The 26,519-nt window shown below is 43.2% G+C and overlaps 3 protein-coding genes across 5 annotated transcripts in view; 1 reads left to right on the top strand and 2 right to left on the bottom strand.

Moving 5' to 3' along the window:
• pak1 (p21 protein (Cdc42/Rac)-activated kinase 1) overlaps positions 1–15,684 on the bottom strand; it is a 42,228-nt gene extending 26,544 nt beyond the window's left edge. Inside the window, exons 1-2 of the mRNA XM_056441654.1 lie at positions 15,529–15,684; positions 1,683–1,733 (exon numbers count right to left, since the gene is read on the bottom strand). The gene's annotated coding sequence lies outside the window, so the exon portion shown is untranslated. The remainder of the gene's footprint in view (positions 1–1,682; positions 1,734–15,528) is intronic.
• Positions 15,685–17,009: 1,325 nt separating this feature from the next.
• aqp11 (aquaporin 11) lies at positions 17,010–20,508 on the top strand. Of its 2 annotated transcripts, none has more exons than XM_056441231.1 (3): positions 17,010–18,246; positions 19,116–19,179; positions 19,856–20,508. In XM_056441231.1, exons 1-3 carry the CDS (start codon positions 17,649–17,651, stop codon positions 19,884–19,886), a joined length of 693 nt encoding a protein of 230 aa, XP_056297206.1. In that variant the 5' UTR covers positions 17,010–17,648; the 3' UTR covers positions 19,887–20,508. The 2 variants fall into 2 exon arrangements, with proteins under 2 accessions (XP_056297206.1, XP_056297205.1); XM_056441230.1 differs by having other exon boundaries at positions 19,063–19,179.
• A 212-nt stretch (positions 20,509–20,720) lies between these two features.
• On the bottom strand, positions 20,721–25,860 carry clns1a (chloride channel, nucleotide-sensitive, 1A). Of its 2 annotated transcripts, XM_056440983.1 has the most exons (8): positions 25,625–25,860; positions 25,378–25,528; positions 24,537–24,673; positions 24,144–24,290; positions 23,776–23,895; positions 22,632–22,805; positions 21,307–21,373; positions 20,721–21,180 (listed from the first exon to the last, which is right to left on the bottom strand). In XM_056440983.1, coding segments are annotated over exons 2-8 (765 nt in total). In that variant the 5' UTR covers positions 25,497–25,528; positions 25,625–25,860; the 3' UTR covers positions 20,721–21,179. The 2 variants fall into 2 exon arrangements, with proteins under 2 accessions (XP_056296958.1, XP_056296957.1); XM_056440982.1 differs by having other exon boundaries at positions 25,378–25,860.
• Between the last annotated feature and the right edge of the window lie 659 nt (positions 25,861–26,519).

Genomic DNA, 26,519 nt, shown 5'->3' with positions numbered 1-26,519 from the left:
CCCCCACCCTCTCTTTCACTCTCTCACACACACACACACACAAACACACAGGTGTGCTTGAAGGGGGGGAAGGGAAGGGTCTCCATCCCTGATCTAGCAGCTGTCAGACTCCGCCCACCCTGTAGCCCCCATTACTATGGCAACCCCATAAATAATGGAAGCCGTGTTGCATGCCGGGAGCCGCCGGCCACAATCCCATTACAGCTGACTTACATAATGTGAAACACTGTGGTTTCCCTCGGCCTTCCCCTGAACATGACACACGATCTAATGAGGAGGCCTGCAGGGAGACCCTTTCAATCACTGCTGCGAGGAATTACTGAGTAAGCGCGAACGTTTCATAGATACATTGGAAATATCGAGAAAAACTGCACATTCGGCCGTCAGTAATTACTCATATCAGCTTTTTATTTAGCAGATAGAAGGAATCTCGAAGAAACACAAGGACCAACGATTCTTAACAAAAACAAAAGAAATGTTGTGTTCGTTCCAATTTTGAATCGAGCAGTAAAGCTGGCGGGACATGTTTACAGTTGCTGGAATCACTTTCTGTCAGTGATGCAGGTCTTAATATTGACATATCTTACATAATTTACAGCCAGGCAGAGGAAAGCATGGCCTTGAAAAACAGTGCTACAAATTCTTCAACGGGTCTTGTAATTTAAAGTCTGGACGTGCTCACGTTTTTTGTTTAAATGACCCGAATAGGAGTACGCCCGTCTCTCTGGTCAGTACCCAAACTAAACTCATGAAGCTTCCGGTGGCGGCAAGTTGAGAAGCACAGGACACGCAAGGAACTAATAAAAGGTTCACAACTATTCTCATGTCAACGAAACCTGTAAATTGGTTTTGAGGAATGATTAAGCGTTTAATTCCAATCGACAGCAGTCAGAACGTCCGGTAATAACAACATCTGGTGGGCCTAATGGTTCCCAACACCTGATACTGGAAGGCAGGTTTATTTTAATCAGACGGGCCGACCCCGAAGATACCGAGGAGACGGAACTCTGCACAGATTTATGGGCGGAACATCGGCTCAACACACCGTGTGCCGTTTTAAATTAGCCCCGGCGGTCCACACGGCAGAGATCGCTGGGAATAATCAATGATGACATTTTAAAAGAAAGTTAACGCCCTCTTATCAGCAGAATCCCCCAGAAACCCTGGAGGCAGGAGGAAAAAAAACTAAGAATATTACATGTCTTGGGTGTGTCCTTTGGCAATGGCTTTCCATGAAGAAAACATTTAGAGAATTTCTTCATGTAAACTGCACGTGTCATGCTGTAAATATGGAGCGTATACATATCCACCCATCACTGTGTATTACTATTTATATGACCCCCATACACTTATGGGTATTAATCTGACTGTGTACAGGTAACTGCATTCCCTGGTCTAAGCAACTGCCCTCTGGGCAATGACAGTTGAGTCTAATATAATGATCACATGCTATCACATCCAGATGCTGGTGGGGGGTTGTGTTTGTGTTTTTTAGATCCATCTGGATTATTAGTTAGATTATCAGAATCAAAGCTCCGCCAAAATGACATGAATCGCTGCATCCACATGAACCCAACTGGCATCGCCACATCCAGCCGCGGTAATGACGTAGTGAGGGTTGCGCTGCCGGGGTGCCCCTGAGCAAGCCCCACAGTCCTCAGTGTCGCACCAGCCCAGCTTACCCGTTAGCGTCTCGTCTGGGCGGCTCCTCTCTGGCAGCTTCAACCTGCAGCCTGCACACAACACACACAGAGAGACATTATCACACGCCGTCCGTCACCTAGAGGCCGACCGGACTTCCTGGGAGCAGAAGCACATGTAACAATGGAGTCCGTCATTTACTGCGTCCGCTTGTCTTTGGACTTCAAGCACACTGAACGGCACAAAGTCCGGATCACCAGCAAAAACCTGATTCTGGACCAGCTTCGACTGATCCGTCTGCACCAAAGGGTCAAACGGTACATGGACACCTTCCATGCACATTAGACAAAGAGTGCATCCGTGATTAGGAGGCAAACGTTATTATACATTTCTTCTTGATATTTAGTCATCTCTGCTTCTTTTTGCAATAAATTATTTTAAAACATTTAATATTTGTAACCGTAATCATAATAATCATAATAAAAACAATAGTAATAAGAATAATAACAGTAGTCGTAATATATAAATAATATAATTACAATACAATTATAATTACAAATGAATATGAATAATGCATTATATTTGTATAAAAGAAGAGAGGTAGTTTTCTGTGTGGGTAACTTTTGTGGACTTGGAAAAGCGGCAGTATTTTACTATATTTAACTTTTAATTAAAGCCGCCTATGGAAAGTGTCACGACTCAAATAACAGGACCCAAAAGCACGACTCCAAAGTTCAGGGGAATCAAAAGGGTTTATAAGAAAACAGAAAATCACAGCTATGATGGAAAAAGACTTGAACAAAGTACAAAACAAAATCACAACTATGTTGGAAAAGCAAACCAGGACAAAAAACGACACTATCAAGAACGATCAGGACGAGACAAGAGACAAGACGATCTGACACAAGACACAGGTAGACACAGGCTTAAATACATGAGGAAAAGGGGAACAGGTGGACACAATCAGGGGTGGAGCAGACAATCACACTAACGAGGAAACACCGGGGCAGGAAATAAAGTTTCTGAAACAAGAGAGGACAGTTACTACAAAATAAAAGCGGACATGGAAAACAGAACTAAAACTTAAAAGTTAACATAAACGACGAGACATGACAGAAAGAGCAAGAAGGAAGCTGCCTGCCCATCCGACACTTTTAGGATGAACTGGAGCTAAGTGAAGAAAGAAATCCTCTCCTTGAAGAAAAGAAAACCGTAAGACTTTTCTCTGCGTGGAAGGGATCCCCTTCACGTAAATGTTTAAAGTATTCACTTTAGTGTGGGCAGGGCTGTCTTCTCTTCATCGCTCTGCCTTTCCTAGCAGATGGGTGTCCACATGCCATCAAACAAACAAACAGAGTGGGGTTTTATAGGCGAAGAAGAGGAGGGGGGGTGTTTGCGTGTTGGGGTCACCGGGCGGCTCAGACGAGGCTGAGCAGGTGAACGTTTGAGAGGGAGACAAGGAGGACAAACACAAGGAGGGCAGGAGGAGGTGAGAGTGAAAAGCCCTGCAGCTGTCCACACATTTACACCTGACTGTGAGAACACACACACACACACACACACACTGCAGTGATGCTGACAGCCATACGGGCGACACCAGCTCTGGGTTGCGGCTTATTGAAGTGTTGCTAAACTCACATGAGCAGAGGCTGGCAGGACAGGGTGCCAGCTGTGTGTGTGTCGCATAATGTGGCGCTTAAGTGTTGTTTCACCTGTGCTGCCTGCAGACACACACACACACACACACATACAGCTCCTCTTTTATGGAACCAGCTTCCACCTTCAGTCCGGGAGGCAGACACAGTCACCTCATTTCAGAGTAGACTGAAGACTTTCCTCTTTGATAGTCTTATAGTTATTGGGCTGAATCAGGTCCACCTGGTCCCGCCCCTAGAGGTGCTGCTATAGGCTTAGAGGCTGCTGGGGGGCGTTTAGGATACACTGAGCAAACAGCAGGTTTTGGGCGAGTTTTTGCTTATTCGTATGTTATGGCGTATGTTTTTCAGATCGCTGTCAGAGGAAGATTTAGTATATTGGTCTGTATAAATTTAATTTAAATCAATCAATCACTCACTCAATTGACATGAAATGAATCGCCAACTCTTATGATAATCGTCAAGTCGTTTAAAAAAAAGAAAGAAAACTCCTCCGGTCTCAAACTCATCCAATACTTTAAAGACTCGGTGGGGATGGAAGAGTGATTTCTGACATCTTAGAGTCTATCAAATCGAGAAAATAACTGGCATATTTAATTTTAATTAAAAAAAGGTTTGTTCGTCGCAACAATCAGTCACAATTTTGAGAACCATCGCAAGGTATGCAACATTACATAAAATAATCAAACGGATGTGCACACTCAAGAACTGTTTTCCACTGTTTGGCAACTCTAAAAAAATAAATTGTTGTCGTAGATGATATTGTGTCAAATCATACCATGATAACATCATGTCATTACAGAATCGGACTCTGTTGGAAGTTTAAAGACTCATATTTATTTATTTATTACCAAGCCCTAATGTGTTTTATGATTCACGATGAAACACGTCGTGTTTGGCTTCGTCGGTAACATTCAGAACAGACCGGGGAGGTTCAGCTCCTCATCAGCTTTGTCTGTTCTCAAGACTGAAGCATCAACAACATGAAGATCAGCCCGAGTGTTCAACCGGCTGCTCTCTGAACCGGCTCGGTCTCCCCTCGGCCGCCTGCCTGTCCGTCTTCATCTGTGAGGTGAAAAGCATTCATACTATAAGTCACACTACTTGTGCGTGTCATGTACTTGGCAGACCTTCGTGAGGGGAGTTGTGTTTCATGGCTACGAGCCTAATTTTTCCGGCCGAGCGTTCAAATATCTGATGAATGCTGAGGCACGTGAAGTTATGTTGGATTCTTACCATAGACTGTGTAAACTATGGACCAGACCTCCGTGTTGTACACCTGCATTCTCTCTAATAGCCATGAGGGGCCGACTCTTTAGGTTAAAAAAATAAGTCAGGTTGTATAGAAGTCTATGAGAAAATTACCCTACTGCTCTCTTGATTTATTCCCTCAGTAAACATAGTAAACATGAGTTTATGGTCTCAATCTCTAGTTTCAACTCTTCTTCAATACAGCATGGTGTTCATTTTAATGAATTATGGTCCGTTTAGAGTCAAACAGACCATAAAGCAGAGCAACCCTGTGATTGACAGATCGTTACCAGAGCCATGTACGGCATCTCTACGTCACTTCTCTGCCGTCTAAACATGATAACTTTCGTTCACTGGTTACAAAAAAGCCAAGATGGCACAGCCGTACTCCAAGCTGGCGACACCCAAAAAGCCGAACTCAAGGCTTCAGAACAGCAGCCTACAAACCAATGGGTGACGTCACTTCATCAACTACTTATGGGCATTTCCGGCTGTCGCCATCTTGGCAGTGACGACACGGTTTAACTTTAAAAGTAGGCTGTCGTCGATATATTGATAATCTGACGATATGCAAATACAAATGTCCTTTGAATCAGTAAATTGGATGAAAATTCACACCCCATGCAGTCGAGCAGGGATATGATCCTCAAAGAAATTTAGAATTGAGTCCAAAACCGTTTTTTATAAATATGATTATTTCTGCTGCAGGTATTTTAACATGAGGCTCTATGGAGATTGACGTGCCAGACTCAAGTGGTCATTTGATGAACTGCAGCATTGGCTTTATTTGTTAGGTTGCCTCTTGATTATTTCACAGCAAATCATAAAGTATAAAAAGCAATGTGGAGGTGTTTCACCGTCAGAAGCCCAAAATGTTGAGCAATTGGCCGATATTTGCAAAAGACAAAATAGGGCTGCTACCAAGGATGGTTTTCATTTTGGATTAATCTGCTGAGTGTTTCCTCCAATAATTGATTAAATATCATATCAGTTTCCTCGAAGCTCCAAAGATATTTAATCTGCAATCAGAAAGGAATCAAAAATATTTTTGTATTACTTAAATGACTTTTAATAGATTATGAAAGATTTACTTTCGACCGATATACTTGTTTCAGCATTGAATTAAACATCCTTTGCTCTCAATGACCTAGCTATTTGGTATCAATAACCTGGTTGATTTTATGCTTTTTGATAAATCAAAATGTATGAACACCTTATAGAGATACAGTGACAAATTATCCTTGAATTTGAGAGAGAGAGAGCCTGTAGAGGGCAAAGGGACGCACTTGACTGGCCATATTTCAAACTTGGGAGATGTGTTGGCAAAGGAGGAGTGTTGTTCTTGTCTTTTTGTTAAACCGGAGGTGAGAACATGGCATCAAACAAATCTGACAAAGTCTTTCAATCTCCAATGAGGAGAATAAGTGACACAGAAAGAGAGAAACTAAAGAAAATATACATGTATAACGCAAGAAAAGAAAATCATGGAATAAAACCATGTGTTATTATTTATGGTGAACGTTTTTCCCATTCTGCAATGTTTTCTCTTTACGGCCATATTAGAGCCAAGTTAAGTTATTGCTCGTCCAACAGCGGAAGTCAGCTAATGCTGCATCAGCCACAGACCGGCGTGGTCTTCTGGGCCGGGTGGCGGCCTGTGAATGGATAGGCTCGTCTTTGCTGGGCAGCATAGAATGGTATAATTTAAAATGGGACCGATTTCTTCCCTACATTAAAGGCCAAAAGTCAAAACAAAGAGGTCTATGAAAAATCTGGGTATGAAATGAATGTCTGTTGATTTTTTATTTATTTTTTATTTTATTTTTCACATTAATGTCTTTTACCTTTCTTTAGTTATTATCATTTGGTTGTATGTAGTTTGATTGTTTGGTCCTTCCCTCCCTCCTCATTGGGTCCTACTCTTGGAGGGTAGATGTATAAGTATAAACATGTGGGAGGGGATGGGTGGGAATGTTGGGCGGGTGTGTATGTGGATATGGATGGATTTGGATGTGTGCTGATTTTATTTTGTTGTAGATATATATATATATATTTTCTTCTCGATGTCAAGGACTAATCTGTTTGTGGAAAATGCAAAATAAAAAGTTATGAAAAAAAAAAGGCCAAAAGTCAAATCAACGGCTTAGCTTCCATGTACACACACACACACACGTTGTTTCCTGTAATCAAATGATAAATCTTATTCAGCACTTAGGACTAGTTCACATTGATTGGTCTTGCGTACTCAAGCACTAAATGCAACACAGGCAGAATTACACAAGAGCTACCTTTCAACGTGTCACCATGAAATACACTTTATAGTAAAGATAAACGGAGCATTCATGTAATCTTTTTAATCATCCAGAGTTGGATCGGCCACGTGTAATTCTGTAATTCGCACACTGTTTCCGGCAGACTTTACCGCAGCGCTACAGCGTTTCTCACTCTGCTAACTTCACTGACACTTTGATGTGAAGAATTTTCCTTCTGCTTAATGCGGGAGAGGAAGGGACTGAGATAATCAAGCTCCTAAGCTCCTTTACCACCACCTTCTTCCACTTCAGTCCGGGAGGCAGACACAGTCACCAGTCAAAAGTTTAAGTAAGACCCTCCCCTTAACAGAGTTTATAGCTTAGGTTTGAGGGCTGGTGGTGGTGGTTGATATCTGATATGCTGCTATAGGCTTATAGCTGCGGGGGCGCTTTAGGATAATTACCTGTCTCCTCTTTTTCTCTCCCTAATGATGAATTTTCATCTCTCAATCACACGTTACTAACTCTGCTTTCTCCCGGGTCCTTTTTTTGACTTCGTCTCATGGTCGTCGGACCCTATGAGGGCACATAGATCCTATCTGCCTGATGGACTGGGTGTGTGGAATTCCTGCTCATGACTACGCACGCCACCTGTTGAGAGACGCCCACTCCTCCTCCCCACCGTGGGGGAATCCATCTACTGGATATACTATGATATAACTATTCATTCATTCATATCATCATATTGTATATTTATTTAAAATCTGTCCTTCTCTACACATACATCTATTGCATCTGTCCATCATAGGAGTCCTCCCTCTCCTCTCTCTCTCTTTCTTTTCCTTTTTCCCCCCTTAAGTTATTGAAGTTTTTTTTCCTGGTCTTGATTGGAGGTTGGGGGCAGGGATGTCTATGTACAGATTGTAACTACTCCGAGACAAATTTGTAATTTGTGAAATTGGGCTATACAAATAAACTGAATCCCTCTGGCTAGAACAGCACAGAGAAGAAAATATAACTTGTGGATGAGGGCAAAGAGAGAGGCTTCCTGTGATTCACAGTGAGAGACATGAAGGGCTATTTATAGATAATAGTGTGATGCTGCTTCACTGGTTACATCGCACAGAGCGGAGGAGACAGGTGAACAAAGAGGTGAAGAAGAGGACAAAAAAAGCCAACGCAGACATGTAGGGCTACAACAATGAATCGATAAAAAATCGATTATTAAAAGGGTTGGCAAATAATTTCATTATCGATTCGTTTTGTCACGCCACTCAATAAGTCGCAGAGATGTTTGAGTATAAGCAAAATAAGTTGAGTGCAGAGCGGAGTGGAGCAACAACAAAAAGACCAGAGCGGAGGTAGAGGAAAGACCATAATGCTCTGTTCACACCAAAAGCGTTGAGTATTTTTCACACGAGTAGATTCCATGCAGTCGATGCACAGACGGCAATGGTTGCGAACGACGAAAAATGTTCGCCGGACGGCTGAAATGATGCGAATAGAGAGAAACGCAAAATTCGCCTCAAATTGAAATATTTAAACTTTGGCGAAATATTCGCCCGCCGCTGAGTTGCGAAAGCCAATCAGCGTTGAGATGTTGCGCTCGTCATCACTGACGTTGTGCCGTTGGTAATTCTAACTGCTGCTGCTAGAAGCGACACTATAGTCGGTGAAAGTCACCGAGCTGTGTGAGCCTACGGGTGATGTCATGAACCCGAACACGAGGGCGTTAGATGTTCCAACGTTTGTGGGATGTCCACAACAAGTATAAAGCAGAAATAGTGTTTAATTCTTCCGTGGTGGATGGCGTAAAAGATAAATGTTTCCACAGAGATAAGCCACGAAGATAAGCCACGCCCCTTCTCCGACACAAATATATCACAAATAGTTGGGCGAATAAACTCACGCAAGTCAGTTTTTATTTTTTATAAAGGGTTGGAAATGAATGCTTTTTTTGTTTTTTTATCCAATTCATCGATTAATAGAAAACATAATCGTAAGATTAATCGATTATTAAAATAATCGTTAGTTGCAGCCCTAGAGACATGTGTCAGGAAGGAGAGAAAGGTGAAGAAGAGGGAAGATAGAATGAAGGGAAGGGAGCAGAATGATGGGTGTAGAGTTATGACACGACGAGGGAAGCAAGAGGGAGGAAGAGTGAGATGGAAAAGCGTCGGCAGTCGGGCTCATCAATGGAACCCGGGACTGACTGACTGTCACCCCCAGGACTACCACCTCTTCTTCCACCTTCCTCTTCCTCCTCCTCCCTCTTCCTCCCACTCCTCCTCCCTCCTCCTTCTTCTTCCCTCCTCCACACACGTCACTTTAACATGCACTTTAACTTGAGGCCTCCTCCACACACATGCCACTTTATTTGCATGCACTTTAACTTAAACACACGCCACGCGTAACATACACTTTTAACTAAAACACACCACTTGAAGCACACACCCAAACACTTTCACATTATTTGTTGTCTTTCTGTCGTGTTGATTGTTGTTTGTTTGTCATGTCCAAATGTTGCACCTTCCACCAAAAAAAATTCCTCGTTTGTGTAAACATTCCTGGCAATAAAACTGTTTCTGATTCTGATTCTGATTCTGATTCTGAGATGGAGGAAGAGGAGGATGGTAAGACGAGGGATAAAGAGGATCTACAAGAAAATCTCATGAGAGAGCGTCTGCCTTTAAATTTTTACAATATTTGGACATGTTTTGCAGTCGATAGCCTGTGATCTGTGAAAATGATATCATGATGTTGGCATTTGAAAACATCATGTGCATGACCCCCCCCCCCCCTCCTCCAACTGACAGAGGAATTAAATCATAAACTTCACGGCAGACTGCAAATTCAGATTTATTATTCTGATTATCATCAAGGGCCGCGACTAACTGCTTGTTTCCATTAAGGATTAACAGAGAGATTATTTGGTTTAAGTTGCCAGTAGTCAAAAAATAATCACGTTTAAAAGGAAATGAAATGAAGTGAGAAAATCTGCACAACGACCAAACAACATGTAAATGAAAGGAATACGTAACGAGTGGACCTGGTCTGTTCTGCCTTTGACGAGGTTGATAGGAGTAATGAAGCGTGTCATCCTGGTCCGGCCTTAACTTCCTCTTGGAGGCGTGGCTCAAACCGTTCCACACTGCGTGATTCGTCGATGCCTTTAACAGCTAACCATTGTCAATAACAGTGTCACAGCAAGTTTCTTGTGCCCAGTCACGGAGCACCGTGGGGACATCGACGAAATCGAAGTTTGAGATAGAGATTGTATTTCTGGTAAAAAAGTAATTGAAGGAAAGTAGAAACAACATCAATGTCCAGGGCTGATAACAAACTGGTCAGCAGTGTTGCTAGAAGAAGAAGAGTCGGACATTTACCAGGAACTATTTAGGGAGGAGTTTAGACTGGAGGTGTTACATCAAATAATGATCTGTAACACACACACACACACATTCCCCTTGACTATGTGGTGACCAAACACTGTTAGTGGAGACAGAGTCACCTCAGTCATGTGGGGGAAAACGCACACACAGAGCAGACACACACTTTCCAACAAAAACATTGTGTGTGATGATGTAATGATCGAATGCGCACACAAACACACACACACACAGAGGTGTGACAGAAAACTATCCTCTTCACCCTCTCAGTCATCCTCCTCACATGTTCACACTGAGTTTCAGCTGCTTGTGTGTGTGTGTGTGTGTGTGTGTGTGTGTGTGTGTGTGTGTGTGTGTGTGTGTGTGTGTGTGTGTGTGAGTGAGTGTGTGTGTGTTACTGGGAGGTGTGGTTGGTCCACATGAGTGGGTGGTTCTTGCACCATATGGTCTGTGGGCTCCACACACACACACATACAGTCAGGTCCATAAATATTTGGACATTGACACAATTTTCATCACTTTGGTTCTGTACACCACCACCATGGACTGGTCGTCCAGGTCTTTTGCATCGTGCGAAAGCAACCAAAGAGCTTTTTAAGGCAAAGAAGTGTAATGTTCTGCAATGGCCAAGTCAATCACCTGACCTGAATCCAATGGAGCTGCATTTCACTTGCTGAAGACCAAACTGAAGGGGAAATGCCCCAAGAAGCATCAGGAAGTGAAGACAGGTGCAGTAGAGGCCTGGTAGAGCCTCACCAGGGATGAAACTTGGAGGTGGCTTTAGCTCAGTGGGGTAAGAGGGCCGTCCTGCAACCGCAGGGTTGTGGGTTCGATCCCCGCTCTCCCCATTAGTTGCAAGTCGAAGTGTCCTTGAGCAAGGCACTGAACCCCCAGTTGCTTCCCGGGCGCTTCACTGCAGCCCACTGCTCCTTAATAATTAAGGATGGGTTAAATGCAGAGAACTAATTTCCCCTTGGGGATTAATAAAAGTGTATATTCTATATTCTATTCTAAACCCAGCGTCCGGTGATGTCTCTGGGTTCCAGACGTCAGGCTGTACTTGACTGCAAAGGATTTGCAACCAAATATTAAAATTGACAATCACAATGATGATTATGTTAGTTTGTCCAATTACTTTTGATCCCTTTAAAAGGAGGGTCCACATATGAAATGTGTTGTAATTCCTACACCGGTCACCTGATGTGGATGTAAAGACCCTCAAATTAAAGCTGAAAGTCTGCTCTTAAAGCACATCTTGATTGTTTCATTCAAAATGTATAGTGGTGGTGTACAGAGCCAAAATTATGAAAATTGTGTCAATGTCCAAATATGTATGGACCTGACTGTACATACACAAAAACATGGTGTCAACCCTCAAGAAGCTGTCGGCCGTCCTCGCACGCACATATATTTTAATATTCAGGGACATGGTGTGTGTTTACAGAAATCTCTCAGCTGTGTGATTAAAAGTGTGCATCGGGTTCATCGAGATCTGATCAACATCGCACCGTGTCGCGCTGCAAGTTTGACATTTCCAGAAGGCTCAGTATGAGCGAGTGAGGAATGTGTGTGTTTTAATGTCCTGGCCACAGACCTCAGGAACACATCATTGTTTTGGGTACAGATCCATGCGAACAGCACAGCGTGTTTATTTGATGAGGTTTTCCAATGCAAAATGAGAATAACGATGTAATAAGTCACCCTTCCCATGAATGTTCCAAAGCGCATCGCAAAACGTCAAAAATAATCACAATTAGATCAATTTATTCTTCTCGGAAATCATTCAGCTCCACTCTGGATTCATTTGTGAAAGAGGGTGTGACATTCAGGGAACTCCTGTAAAATCTTGCTCCGCCATATTTTCCTCACTGCTATTGGAAACTTTGTGTAGTGTTTTTATTTATTTTTACGTCTGGGGGCTTTTCTGTACAACCAACAGAAGGGGAGGAGCTTCTGAGTGCAGCAAACACACTGTTGTTAGGAAAACTAAGCAAATTACACTCACGCCCTCCCTGAATGGAGCTCCACCTGTAGACTCTTCTTTCTCCTCCGACTCCCCTCAATGAAACTGAACTGAGGCGAGGAGGAAAATGTTAATCCTCTCCCCGGGGTCTGCTCATCACCGCCACACACCAACAGTATGAGTGATCACCCCTTCCATATCAGCAGATTAGAGACGCGCCTCCTTTCATCTGCCTTCACACCAATGAAGCGGATGAAACACTCAAAGACAACATGGACCACAGCTTTTCGCCTGGATTCATGTAGGGAAGCGCCTTGTTTTGTGCCGTCGGAGTTCGTCTAGACGCTGTGCTCAGCAGCTCCAGCAGCCTTCAGGCAGACAGACTGTGCATTATGAAGCTGTGGGCAGGATTCTGGCTGCTCCACGGCCAATAGAACCGTTCCTGTTGAAGCTGTGTGTGAGCGAGCAAAGAACATAATAGAAAGATATACATCCTAAGGAGTAATTTAGTTCATTTTTGATTGTAGAATTCTATCACCACATGGTATATATATATATATATATATATATATATATATATAATATATATATATAGATAGATATATATAGATATATATAGATATCAGGGGGCGACTCCTCTGGTTGTATCGAAGTTTATAAGAAAAACGACTACTTCTCTCTTTATTCCCTCAGTAAACATTGTAAACATGATTTAAACCTCCATCAGACCTTGACGAGCTACAGCATGCATTTCTGCACAAAGGGCAACTCCTGCTGTACATTTACTCTGAATCCTCACGGCTCAGCTAGCGGTCCTCTGCCCCGCTACCGGCTCAAGCTAATTTACCGCCAATTACGCGTCTCTGAATTACTGACTGTGTACATTCGCTGTTTCACGTATTTTTGCATCAGCCACTATTGTTCCCTGACACGTTTCGACTGGCTGACAGCAAATCCGACACACTGGCCCTTCAAACTGAGCAAAGTAGTTCAGCGTGTCTTCCATCTCCTGAGGCACCCCCAGGCTGTGCCCTCCACCCCAACACTGCACCGATGCACCAGGTAGAGGAATAGTGGGACATAGTATTAGCAGGAAACAGCTGTGTGAGTGTGTGTGTGTGTGTGTATGTGTGTGTCAGTAAGTAGCTCTATTGTGGGTCAAAGATTGGCCAAAAGGAAAATGCGCATCCACGCACACACACACACACACACACACACTCTGTCTGCTCTCCTGAAGTAGCCAAGCCCAAAGCCACAGTAGCCAAATGGGTCATTAACCCCTGCCTCCCGGCCTAAAGACACAACTGGGTGGCCTCATGCTTCACATGGGGGTCATAAACCGCTCTTTCGGCCACTCCCAGGTCTCCACGGCAACTGCTGCACCGCCACTGTCCGTATAATACAGTACAGGGCGTTAAAGCCAATTTAACGTAGTGTTTGAAACGTAGATGCTCTTTTCATGTGTGCATTCATCAAGAATCAGTGAATATTTTTTTCTGGGAGGTGGAGTTTCATCTGAATTTACTGTCTTCTCCTAAAGCTCCTTTAAAGTAAGGCTGCAAATGACGATTATTTCCACCATCAATCAATCTATCTATTTTTGTCTGACAAAGGTCCGAAATAAAATACATTTATAATGAGATTAGACAGCAAAACAGAAAATCTTAATTTTTAGGAAGGCTAAATTAGGGAATATTTCCCTATTTTTTATTGAAAAATGACATACGATGAATCAAAAATGTAATTATCAAAATATTTAATCGGTTACATTTCTCAATCCTCTACTATATTAATTGTCTAATTGTTTCTAGAGGTGAATATCATGATTCAGGGCATTAACAAAGCCTTATCTATCAGGACTGTGAACATATGTCTATATATTATTTAATTCATCATTCTGTGGTGTGAATGGAAATGAGCATTGACACAACGGTGCGCTCAACGGCTCAGATAGAAAGATGTAATATATTCCCCAGAGGAAACCATCAAATATTTAATATAATTAATAAATACAATATTCTACCACACACTCCCTTCAGTGGGGTCCAACCCCCCTCCAGTTCATCGAGGCTTTATTAAAATTCACAGATATATGTGAGCAGCAGCAGAGGTTTTCAAACAGAGGCGCTGGAACTCTCAGGGTTCGTTGAAGGGAGCCGGTAAACAAAAACGACAAGCCCGTCAACATGGCAGTCACTAGTCCTGTGTGTGTTTCACTCAAGTCATCTGTGGGGGGTTTTCAATACCCAGGAAACTGGTCACCCAGATAAGAAAATACCATTTTTTTTAAAAACGTCAGCCCAGATCAGCTGGAGGCACAGCTGACAGAGAAACGATGGTGATGTGGATCTGCAGCAGAAAGCTTCACTGATGTATTAACAGTGAAGAAGGTCTCCGATATTTTACTCATTAAAAGTATCAATACCACAATGTAGAAATACTGTGTTACAAGTAAAAGTCCTGCAAGCAGATATTTACTCAAGTGAGCGTGCAAAAGTGTTAACGGCAAACAATACTTTAAAAGTATCAAAAGTCGAAATCACTTATTGGCAAGATTTTCAAAATAATATCTAGATTTTATTATTGGATTATAACCATTGATGCACTCACATGCTCTTCACTCGCATGATGCATTTAGTAAAATGTGGGGCTAACTTTATGTACTTTAAATAATGCAGGGGAAGCTTGTCACATTCATTATTGATTTGTTTATTATTTCCTGTTTTATTATCTCAACCCTAATGAAAGAAATAATAAAAGAGAAGAATACTGGAGCAGAACAATGAATATTCTCCAGTTACGTTAAAATACCTCAACAGTGTACTTAAGTGTAGTACTTGTATTGTGTGATGTATTTTTAATAATTACTTTGCACCACTGCATATTAAATTACTCTTACGAGATGATGTGAGTGGATCAAACACTTAACCCGTGACTTAAAACTTATTATAAGAGCTTATAAATAAAGTATCCTTCGTTCCAGAGATTTGTAAAGTGTATTTCTTTGATTCATTCATTCATTATTTCTTTCATTCATTCATTCGTTCACTCGATACTCGCCCTGCCGTGTCCACGAGTTGGCCAGCAGAAGCTCCCACGTTATCAGAGGCGGCTGCTGAACCGGGAGGACACCGGTGTAATAACAAATAACACCCGCCATAGGGCTGTAATAACCCCGTCGTGGCTGATGGGCCTGCCTGGTACCGGGGCGTTAATATCTGAATGCAGATAGAAAGCAAGGCATCCGACAGTAGACCGTTAACCCCTTCCTCTCCACGGGCAAACGAGCCCTTCATTCACGACCGCACCATGCTGAGGACGGAGATGGACGGCTACGTTTGAGGATTCGGGAATAAAGTCGACAGAGGCTCACTCACCACTTGTCTGGTTCCGAGGAATTTGAAAAAAAAGAAAATGTCCAGAATGCAGCGTGATAGTTATCCGACACCGGGACACACCGTCTCGTGTATTCGGCGAAACTCTGTTCTCCTCCCGGTTCAGCTCCGCTCAGCTCTGTGGCCCTGCTGGCTGGGTTTTTTTTTTTTTCAACAGTAAACTTGCCGATTCCAGGCTATTGTTAGCCGGGCACGGAGAAGCCTGCTGCACCCGCCCCCTTTTACGGCGCTCCGGACACGCCATTGGTTGCTGGGGCGACCACTCGCCGCCGATTGGCTGGTGTGCTCGGAGTCCGGGGCGGGTCCCGGCTCATTGCTAGAAAGCGAGCGGTGAGGCGTTCACAGCCGTCGGGAGTAAAGTACACATTGCAGTTTACCTCTAAACTCTGGCTGCGGACGTTACATTCAGGTGTAACTCGCCCGGGGGATGACTCACGTTTTTTATAGTTTGTATATTTAGATAACAATACAATTGGTATTTGAAAAAAGATAGTATTTTCTTCTCCTGCACTAATACAAGTCCAGTTGATAATGAATATAATAAGAAAACAACTTACTGATATATTTCCTGATTTTTAAATAACAGCTCTGGTTGGGTAATATAGTTCTGCTTAAAAAGGAGCAACGCAACATCGTAGCATAATACATCGTACATTATTAAATTATAATCACTCATAAATGGATGTAGGGATCTACTTAGTGTTGCAGCTGGTCATGGTGGAGCTACATTTGAGTATTAAGTATGAAGTAGCGAAAAATGGAAAAGGAAAGTATACCTACTAATTTTACTTAAGTAGCCTGCAGGACTTTAGTTTGTCACCACCGATAAAAAAAATAGAAAGAAATAGGAATTCATGAAGAATGATATTCACCAAAAGTAAAAATAATTTAAAAAAGAAAACATAGTAAATAACTAAATTTTGTGGTGGAAAGATAAATATAGCTAAGTTTAATCAATACAACAACAAATTGTTATAATAATAATGTAATCTACATATATTTAACATACATTAAACTATATGGAATTACAAATATCCAATAAAATATTACTATGGGGGTTTATTATCTGTACAGAATAGACCCCCTCTTTTCCTTCGACCCTCAATTCAGAGAGAAAATTCACCCAAAAAAATATATTAATGAGGAACGTCCTTTGGTAAATTAAATCTATTTCGATATACTTCGATTTACATTCCAGCAAAACAATAACTAGTTGTTGAATCGTTGAAGTTATAATGTATTGTGTTTTCAGAGCACACTGTGATAATGTTCATGATCATTATGAAGGTACCGCACTAAATGAGGAGAATAATAAAGAGACAGAGCCATCTAGTGGTGAGAGTGTGGAACTACAAGGAGTGTGGAACTAGCGTCGATGACAAAAGAAATACATAAAACACATTGACTCACAAATAAAAGTACATGTCTCTATTATTTATATATTTTATTTAACTGGCATTTTTTTTCCCTTTGTTTTTATTCCGTGATAAAAAGGGTCCTCACACCCAAATCTACAAGCTTGCTTCTGAATATTCAGGAATAATCTGAATTAGTAAAAATGGTGCTGCAATGACTTGCAAAGTCTCTGGAATCATCATTAAAACACAATACAGCTGGATACATCCATCTTGTGTTGTGCAATCTGTGTGTGTCTCCTGGCCGGTGATGGACCAACAGCAGTGTGTGAGTCCTGCAGTGTGTGAGTAATGGCCCAAAGGACAACCTGGACCCACGAAATACAATACAGGTCGCGCGCCACATAATTCACTATTTCTCATATATTTGTGATGATTTTAGGTTGTAGAAAGTCCTCTTCACAAATAGGAGGGTTAAGGGAGAGCAATGGCAAGCAATCAGAGAGATGAAGGTATACGAGTGTGGGCGAGGGGACAACAGGGAGAGGAGGAGAACTGTGGAGTTCAGTCACTTCCGCACCATGTGAGCTAACGGGACTAAAGCTCATTTACTCCCGCGGTTAAAGCCCACATCCTCCGGGAGAGAGCAGCAGCCCGGCACGGTCAGAGGACGCGAGAGTCAGCGGCAGCGGCAGCGTGCGCGCAGCGGAGTCTCCCAGCGGTTGAGGGCGCAGACCTGCCGCTAACATGACATCGGACGTGGCCGTGTCTCTGTTGGTGCTCGCGGGGATCGTCGCGCTGAGCGACGCGACCCGCAGGTTGATGACCAGGGCCCTCGCGGACACCGGGCTCTCCGTGTACGCGGTGGAGCTCGTGTCCACCTTCCAGCTGTGCTGCTGCACGCACGAGCTGAAGCTGCTGGCCGACGTGGGCGGAATCGAGCCTCGCCTCGCGCTCACCTTCACGTACCTTGCGGCGGTGGTGCACGGGCTCACCTTCGGCGGGGCCACAGGCAACCCCTCCGGCGCGCTCGAGCACGCGTACCACGCGAGGTTCTCGGCCGGGTGCGCCCTGCAGCGGATCGCGTGCCAGTTTGCCGCTGCCGCTGCCGCGCGAGCCGCAGTGCCGGTGATCTGGGGCGTCGGGTTGTCGCGGCTGCACGCGCGGCACAAGCTGCTCGGCTACCAGTGCATCAGCGCCATCCGCGCTCCCCTGCCCAAGGCCGCCGCGGTGGAGCTCGCGTGCGCCTTCGCGGTTCAGACCGCCATAACGCACACGCGACCGGTGGAGGAGAAATACCGCGTGCATGCGGTGGCTGCGGTCATCGCGATAGTGGTTTATGCAGGTATGGCGCAGACTTCACTCTGTTTAGTTGTTCCTCTTTGTTGGTGGAGGTTACGAGTCTGACATCCAGCCTTGCTCATCGGCTCTTTGGCAGCTCTCTAAATACAGAATGGTGTTGTTTCAGTTTCTTATTTAGCAATTAGCTGAATACATAAAGTTAAATAATGACACGTGCTGGTTATACCGACCGCACAATAAACAAACAAGCCTTTCTGCCCCAGTATAACCAGTCCACTAAACCTCTATGTCCCAGTCCACTCAGCCTCTCAGTTCCATTGAAACCAGTCCACTCAGCAAGTCAGCATTTCTTTCCCATAACCATCCACAGCCTCTTGGTCTCATATAACCAGTCCACTCAGCCTCTATGCCCCAGTCCACTCAGCATCTCTTTCCCAGTAGAACCAGCCCACTAAGCCTCTATGCCCCCAGTCCACTCAGCCTCTTGGTCCCAGTATAACCAGTCCCCTCAGCCTATCATTCCTATAGCATTCAGGCATCCAGCATGTGGGGAGGCCTGGTGCCCTGAGCTGAGTCTGATTGGCTCACAGGGTGGAGCAGTAGGTGACGGGTTGAGGTCCAGGTGAACACATTTCATCAACACACACCTGGACAGAATCTGGAAGCCTCTTATGAGCTGTTTTATAATTAGCTGAACATAAAATGTACATTGTTATCTTCCAATCAAGAATATAGAAGCACATTCACTTTGTTAGTTTAGGAGTTATTAAGGGATGGACAGTTACTGCAGGTTTGTACATACTGTGTGTGTGTGTGTGTGTGTGTGTGTGTGTGTGTGTGTGTGTGTGTGTGTGTGCAGGTGGCAGTGTGACAGGAGCAGTGATTAACCCGGCGCTGGCCTTCTCCACACAGTTCCCCTGCAGTGGAAACTCCTTCCTGGAGTACTGCCTGGTGTACTGGCTGAGCCCGCTGCTGGGTAAGACCCCCGAGGCGCAGCGGTGTGTGTTGAGTCCCCTGACTCCACAACAGCGAGTATTTGACCCGGCGTTCCATATGACACGTTCAGGTTTTATCATCAAAACAAATAAGCATGAATACATCATTCATGTTGTGGGTGGAAAGTTACACGAGCGTACGGCACCGGAGTACAATTCTGATGTCATTTACATAATTATGTTTATTTAAAGTAACATACAACTTGATACTCCACTCTGTATTTCAGAGACTCTTTTTGAAACCTATTTTATTTAGCATTTAAGTTTATATACAGATAAGCACATGTGGAATTATTACTTACTACCGAAGTACGAGTACTTTGTTACATTAGACAGAATAGCCTCTTTCAGTATATTTGATCAAATAATAAAATTATTGAAAAGGTGAAGCCCGTGTGAATTACTGAATATGATGCTGGGTAACTTAATCACAATATATATAGTGCATGATGTATAATTTGTATTAACAATTAAAATCCTGCAAAGTAAAGCTGTGAAATAAATGCTGAGTAAAAGAATACAACATGTGTCTCTGCGACGGAGAAGAAATCTAAAGTAGAACAACATAGAAATACTCAAGTGCATTACAAGTACCACAAATCTGGACACACACACACACGTTTGTGCATGTGTGTGTGTGTGTTTTTTCGGTTGCAGGGATGATGAGCTCCGTGCTGCTGTTCGATAAACTCGTCCCCCTGCTGGCGGGGAAGTCTCCATCCCTCCGTCTCCCCCAGGAGACCAAGAAGACGGCATGAGCCAGCTGGGGAAGGGGACTTCTCGTTTATCACTCTGAGGCTCAGCAACACTTCTGTTTTATTCTGAAACTGTTCAAAGTTAAACACACACACAAGCATAACTAAATCACCAGATAGCCTGCTGCTCGCATGGCGTTGGGGCAGATTGCAGCATGTCAGTCAATCTTCCAAACAATTAGCTTGTCGTTGCAATACGTTGCCAGGTTCTGTGTGTATTGAAATAATGTACTCCATTTAATTCCTTCGTTGATCAACAAACATTTACCAGAGAAAGTTGAGAATGGGATGTTCTGTGTATGATAATACGGCAAAAACCTTTATTTGTATAATCAAACAAAAGAACATGGCTTCCTAGAGAAAATGTGTAGCTCTTAGGATGTTTATAGCTAATGTGACATTGCAGAGCCAAGCACAGTGTAGGAATGTAGAGCACACGGGTCCATGTGAGCACAGGTTCAACTGGTGCCTTCGAGTTCTCTGTAAAGGCAGATTAAACTGTTGAAAATAAAAATATTGATTGGTGAGGTTTTCTTTGCAACCAACTGAATCACACTCCGCTTACTGCTCCTTTCCAAATATCAGAGAACTACGGTGGCCTTCAGTACAAACAATATAATCGGCTCGCTGGTAACCGCTGTATATCAATCTGGATTGTAAAGCCAGATTCTTGCCTATTTGCACCACCCCTCCCCGCTCATATTGTACAACAGAATTACGTTACGGCTTTTATCCCTTGATTTAATACGAATAAATCAAACAGAAGATAGATAGAAAAACTATGCATTTATTGACAGTTTAATACAAAGACATTTGTTTTCCTCAGCAGGAAAATCTGATATTAAATTGGTCGTTAGGTACAAAACAAACAAAGTCATCGTTTTGTTTATGCAGTTAACAGGATGTGGGCTTCATCTCAAAAGTCTACAGTAGCCGATTTAACTGTCTACGGCATACTTTAAGAATATGGTTTGGACAAATTAGTAGAGATGAATGCGACTAAAAAAAAGCCACAAAAAGCAACACGCGACTTCCGATGAAGTGAGAGAAAATGTGGCGAGCTACAAAAAGAGACAAGTAAGATGACGTTTAAGGACACGGGGAACATTTTTTGTTTCTGAAGAGAGTAAGAGCCGGGAGCGTTCGAGAAGTGCTGCTGTCCTCTCCTCCAATCCCATGATGCAACACTGCATCGGTGCTTCAGCCGGCCTCTTCGGGGCCTTCCATCTGCAGAAAGAGTGGGACAAGGCGTGAGTGAAGCAGACTGCTCACATTCACAAAGACGTTTGAGGTTATTTTGTTGCCGCTCGTGATATCTTTTAATTCATGTTAAAGTCTCGCTGTTGTCGTTACCAGTGGTCGACGTCTGCGTCCTCAAACTGACCGGCCTCCATCGCTGCTGCGTCCACCTCCATACTGTCTGTAAACAACAACAACAACAGGAACCACAAGCTTTGAAAAGTATCCATTTAACAAAAAACATAAAAACAATATGATACCATAAATACGATACTGGTATATTTATCTATAATAGTAATAAATAAAATATCTGTATGGTTAACTTTTTCAACACTTAACAAATGGCAGTAATATTAGAATTAGCCCGAAGTAAGATATTGATGAAACTACATGGTGCCATCATAGCATTGATTATATGTGGCCTTTAGTCCGTATCTGACCAGATGATACAGAGTTCCTTAGTATGAGCAGCTGTAGAGTTACATAACTTTACAGACTGTCTGCATTGGAGACGAAGAACTTAAACATTTCACTTCTGGCATCTTTTAAAAAAAATTTTTTTTAAAAAGCCGAAGACGGTCTCAAAAGCTCCGCCACTTAACGACAGCTCGACACGGAGCAGCGTGCTCGCTATTATCGCGCTCTCTTTTAATGAAGTATCGAGACTATGCAAAATCATATCGTTGTTAACGTACGGATACCTTGTTAGTATCGCTACACCGTGCAACATGACAGCAGGAGATGTAGCGGGCTAACATTCAAGCTAACCCCAACCCCCTAAACGCTGTCGACATCTGAACGCTGATTGGCCGAGACGCGACACGTCCCATCAAAGATGTTTTATTGCGAAGATCACCACTTCACATTTTTTCCCCATGTCCCACTCTAAATTCATAAACGCCGGGCGGCCGGCGAGTTTATTATTTAGCCCCAAATGAACCGTTTCAAGTAACCAGCTGCTGTCATGCGTCACACAGCACAAAAGACTTGGAGATCTTTGTACGTCGCCAGGATTGATTCATTTCCAAAGAGGAGCAGAGAGAAAAATGTGACGGGAGCGGTAAAACATCTCGAAACCGCTTGAGGGTTCACAGGGTTAAAGAACTGGCATCAGTCAATTCATTTTAAATAAAAAGAGTTTGGGGGAAATATTGTGTGCCTGAGCTCAAGAATAAAGATTCAATCGTCAAGACAAATCGTCCTGTTTGATGTACAAAATATTCTTTTCATTGGATATTCAGCTGTTAATCTGAGGAGATCTTGGAGTAAAGAACTGATAGTGGGTATCAGATGATACAATCTAATGTCATACACAAGCTTCATTAGTCTAAAGCACAAAGATGTTCTCCAACTGTGCCATCGTGTTGCAGCCGCAGCATAAAGGATACTGTGTGTGTGTGTGTGTGACTTGTTGGAGTGGTATGTATGTTGACCCAAACCTTCGTGTTCGGGGTTGGTTTCTTCGGTCCGGACCCCGGCCATTTGGTACTGCTGAGTGACCGACTGGGCCAACATGCCCTCCAGCCTCTCCAGCGTGGCGTGGCCTTCATGCGTGAGGGACGACAGACCCTCGTCACAGGTGTAGAAGGTGGGGATGTCGGCGTGGCCGTGCTCTGTGGGGGAGCAGGAGAGATGCTGATTTTAAACAGCAGCTTGGTATAAAGCAACACTTTACTTAATAACCATTTAGCACAATATTCACATTTAAGAAATGTTTAGAACACACTTTAATCTAGTTGTGTGCGGTATAATTACAATTGAAGTGTTTTAATAAATGCAGTTGTTTGACGACAATAATAACATGCAAATTATTACGACATAGTAAATTATTATTTTTACGACAATTTATTTAATTCACAAAAATATTCACTTTAAATCTGTTTGCAATATTACATTATAATGGGTTACAAATTAATGTAATGTTTATACAGTACTTATAAAAGGCAGGTTAAAGTAATCTGACACATTAGGTGGTTTAACACCTCCAGTTAAAGCAGAAGTGTCTTAAACCTGCATTCTCTCTCATGGCCAGCAGGGGGCAACTCCACTGGTTGTAAGTCTATAAGAAATTGATTCGCCTCTCCCACTCAGCATTCATATTGGTGAAAAAGGTTTTGCAGTTTCAATATAGTAAACTGCTGGGGATTTGTATGCTTTAAAAAAGAAACACATTTTAGCTCATAATTCATCCGTTGTGTTCAACAGAAGGCATTTAGTCGTGTTTATGTGCAGCAACGGCTGCTGGACCTCTTACCTGCTTCTGCAACCACAGAGTCCGGACAAGCATGGAGACACAAACAGACAGAACGGGAATGTTTTAAATCGTCACATTCATGCCAAAGCCCGTTAATATTCTGCTTCTCCAAAATGAAAATGAGAAGGGAGAGAAAAAGGAGAGAGGAGACTGCAGGTTGTATAATCTTATTTCCACCTCTACAACTACCTCGCTAGTAAAAACATGTCTGAGTTTTGTATATCAATATTTATTTTTATTTAAAATGTAATGTTTTTTTTATTTTTTATGTTGACCCGTTGCTCACATGCTGATGGCATGAGAGTGTGTGTGTGTGTCTTTGTCCTCACCGGCCTCCTCCACGTTGTACTCTTGTCCTTCGAAGTCGTTGTCGTCGGAGTCGTCGTCGTCGTCCTCGAGGTCGGGGTGCAGCGCCTGGCACTCGCACATCGCTGCGAACATGGCCTCCACTAGATGACACACACACACACACAATGACATTAGAGGCAGTGTTGTAGTCAAGAAACTCTCACTATGATATGGGTAATGTGCATTAAAATCTGATCAATCATGTGGTTTACTTGTAGAGCTGCCACGTGGCCATGAAAACATGATCAATAACTGAACAGAATGAAGATGTGATCCTGGACTACAAAGGACATATTTAAGTAAAAGGACAAGAATCAGCCCGACTCTCATCCTCAGCGCGAGCACTCACATGCCCCCTGGTCGCTGGGCACGAACCGGATCTCTGTGATGGCGCCTAAATCATCTTCATCATCGCCGTCGTTATTGCCGCCGTCGGCATCTTCTTCTTCTTCTTCGATATCGGCCGCTCCTTCTGAAGCCGCTGCCCCGTTCTCACCTGCGAGTTTGCAGCCAGAGACATAGTAGAGACACACGCCGTTAGAAACTTCCCCTCCTGCTTTCACAGAAACCTCTTGTTTCAGCACGAGGGTTCACACGGATGTTCTCCATACATGGGATTGTTAAAAAGGTGTTCTTGATGAAGGAACCACGAGTAGCAGATCTGAAAACAGGCCACAGAAAAGAAAAAAAACCAATCGGCTCCTCAATATCAAACTTTATCATTCGTGTGGCCCTCCATCACCTGTGAGTTTGCCGTTGACCATGACGTACAGGTGCTCCTGTGGGTAAGCGCTGACGTCCCTGGAGATGGCGTGCAAGCCGATGGTGGGGTACTCCAGAGAGAAACCCATCCCCGAGCCGTCAAACCATGACAGGCGCCTGCCCACACAAATTTAAACGCACAACTGTGTGTTTATAAAGGGTGCAGGCACATTTAGTGGCATCCAACCGGGGCAGGAAACATGGGAACGGAGGGATGACAAAGCTGCACGACCCATACAAAAGGTTAATATGCAACATATAACTTGTGCAAAACACGTTCTGAATATGAAAATGACGTAAGAAACGATCGACTTTTATTCTAAATGTACCACTAATCTGTATAATCGTGATTAATCGATTACCTGCTTCAGTTACTGAATGTCAGAATGTTTTTATTAAAAGTCACAACTTCCCAGAGCGAAAAGGGGAAATCACTCATTCATATATATAACAACTAAAAATAGGTTAACATAGTACTCCTTCTACTCCTAGTACTACAAGTACTAATTTGTATTATGATATTTGTATTCACTGTGCCACTTTTAATGCAGGAATTTTGCAGTTTTGTATTATTACTTGTAAAGAAAATAAATTCTAAACATTATTTTGAAAGGAACTATTGCGGAAGTGGCTAGCCCGAGGAGTGGCGGTGTTGTGCAGCTATCCGTTATTATTACACCTTCCACCCTGTACATTAGCTAGTTAGTATAACAGAAACACGAAGGCTGCATTAAACACTGATAACTCATCAAAGTAAACGCGGCTCTAATACTGAAGGCGGTGGTTTAAGGACAAAAACAAACGCCACGTGCATCACTTACGTTTCGGCGACGAACAGCGTGCCGCATCCCACCTTCTGGCCGTCCATCACCGCGGTGGTCTCGGCTTGCTCGTGCCGCACTCCCTCGGTGGGCGGACGGAGGTGCGTCAGTAGAACCATCGTCCGCGGGACCGTAGACGTCTGCGGAACCGCTAGAAGAGGCGGCGGGAGAGGACAGAAACCGGACTCCGCTGTCAACAAGACGCCGTTTGACCTCTTTCGTGCCACAAAAAGCTCGCTAATCTCACCCGTGATAAAACTTTTAGAAAATGAACGCTCGACGGGTGGAGGGAGATAAACCGAGAGCCGGGCTGTGCGCTTCTTCTCCGGGATTAACACAACCACTCGAGCCGACGCGGGCGGTGTGGAAGTTTGCTAAACCTCGTTGAGCCTCGAGAAGTGTCGACCTTTCACAGATGAAATATCGCGGCAAGACGTTAGAGTGTGACGTGACAGCCACTTCATACGCGTGGTTCGGAGGCACGGCTGCTTTTTTGTTTTGTCTGACTGCAATTCCAAAGGTTTAGGTGCATAGCGCCACCTACCGGGCAGGAGTATGTAGAACAGGATCGAGTTTACCTGAGTCGATACAATTATGGATACAATATTTTAAACCAACACCTCCCCCCCCCAAATAAAACACCTACATTATTATTACCTACATTATCATGTGTTTTGAATGTTTTAACTATATTACAATGTGCACAAACTTTAATAAATGTAAAGTCCATTTCTTCCCCTTATATTTAGTTATCTTTCAGCTTTAGTCTGTAAATGAATAACTCTTTCAACCCACATTTCTTCAATTTTAACTGCTTTCTTCATTTAATTCCGTGCTGTCAACAGCATCCACACCAACTTCTGAACTGTGTAGTGACACATTGTCACCAGCAGAGGGCAGTGTTCATGTTCAGACAGGACAAACGGCACGTGACCGAGAGGTAATTACAGACCCAATCAATCAAGCTTCCGGTGAAGCCATTCAAAATAAAAGGCGCAAAACAATACTCGTCTTTTTGTATTTGTACTTAAAAGAAAAATCTAACAGTGACAGTTAAAATAAGGACATTCATTAATCCATACAATACGTAATTTAAATACAAACATATTAACAAAGAAAATAATAACAATTGAAGTAGACAA

This window comes from Pseudoliparis swirei, chromosome 20, assembly GCF_029220125.1.
Source record: "Pseudoliparis swirei isolate HS2019 ecotype Mariana Trench chromosome 20, NWPU_hadal_v1, whole genome shotgun sequence".
Taxonomy (NCBI): Eukaryota; Metazoa; Chordata; class Actinopteri; order Perciformes; family Liparidae; genus Pseudoliparis; species Pseudoliparis swirei.
This window is presented reverse-complemented; position numbering and strand designations above follow the sequence as displayed.

What these genes read in the sequence shown, in the direction of transcription:
- aqp11 (XM_056441230.1), top strand. Translation starts at nt 17,649, where the DNA reads ATGACATCGGACGTGGCCGTGTCTCTGTTGGTGCTCGCGGGGATCGTC. An exon ending in CGCGATAGTGGTTTATGCAG is followed by an intron (nt 18,247 to 19,062) that starts GTATGGCGCAGA and finishes GTGTGTGTGCAG; the next exon opens with GTGGCAGTGTGACAGGAGCA. An exon ending in CTGGCTGAGCCCGCTGCTGG is followed by an intron (nt 19,180 to 19,855) that starts GTAAGACCCCCG and finishes TTTCGGTTGCAG; the next exon opens with GGATGATGAGCTCCGTGCTG.
- clns1a (XM_056440982.1), bottom strand. Translation starts at nt 25,496, where the DNA reads ATGGTTCTACTGACGCACCTCCGTCCGCCCACCGAGGGAGTGCGGCAC. An exon ending in GGTCAACGGCAAACTCACAG is followed by an intron (nt 24,291 to 24,536) that starts GTGATGGAGGGC and finishes GCAAACTCGCAG; the next exon opens with GTGAGAACGGGGCAGCGGCT. An exon ending in GCCCAGCGACCAGGGGGCAT is followed by an intron (nt 23,896 to 24,143) that starts GTGAGTGCTCGC and finishes TGTGTCATCTAG; the next exon opens with TGGAGGCCATGTTCGCAGCG.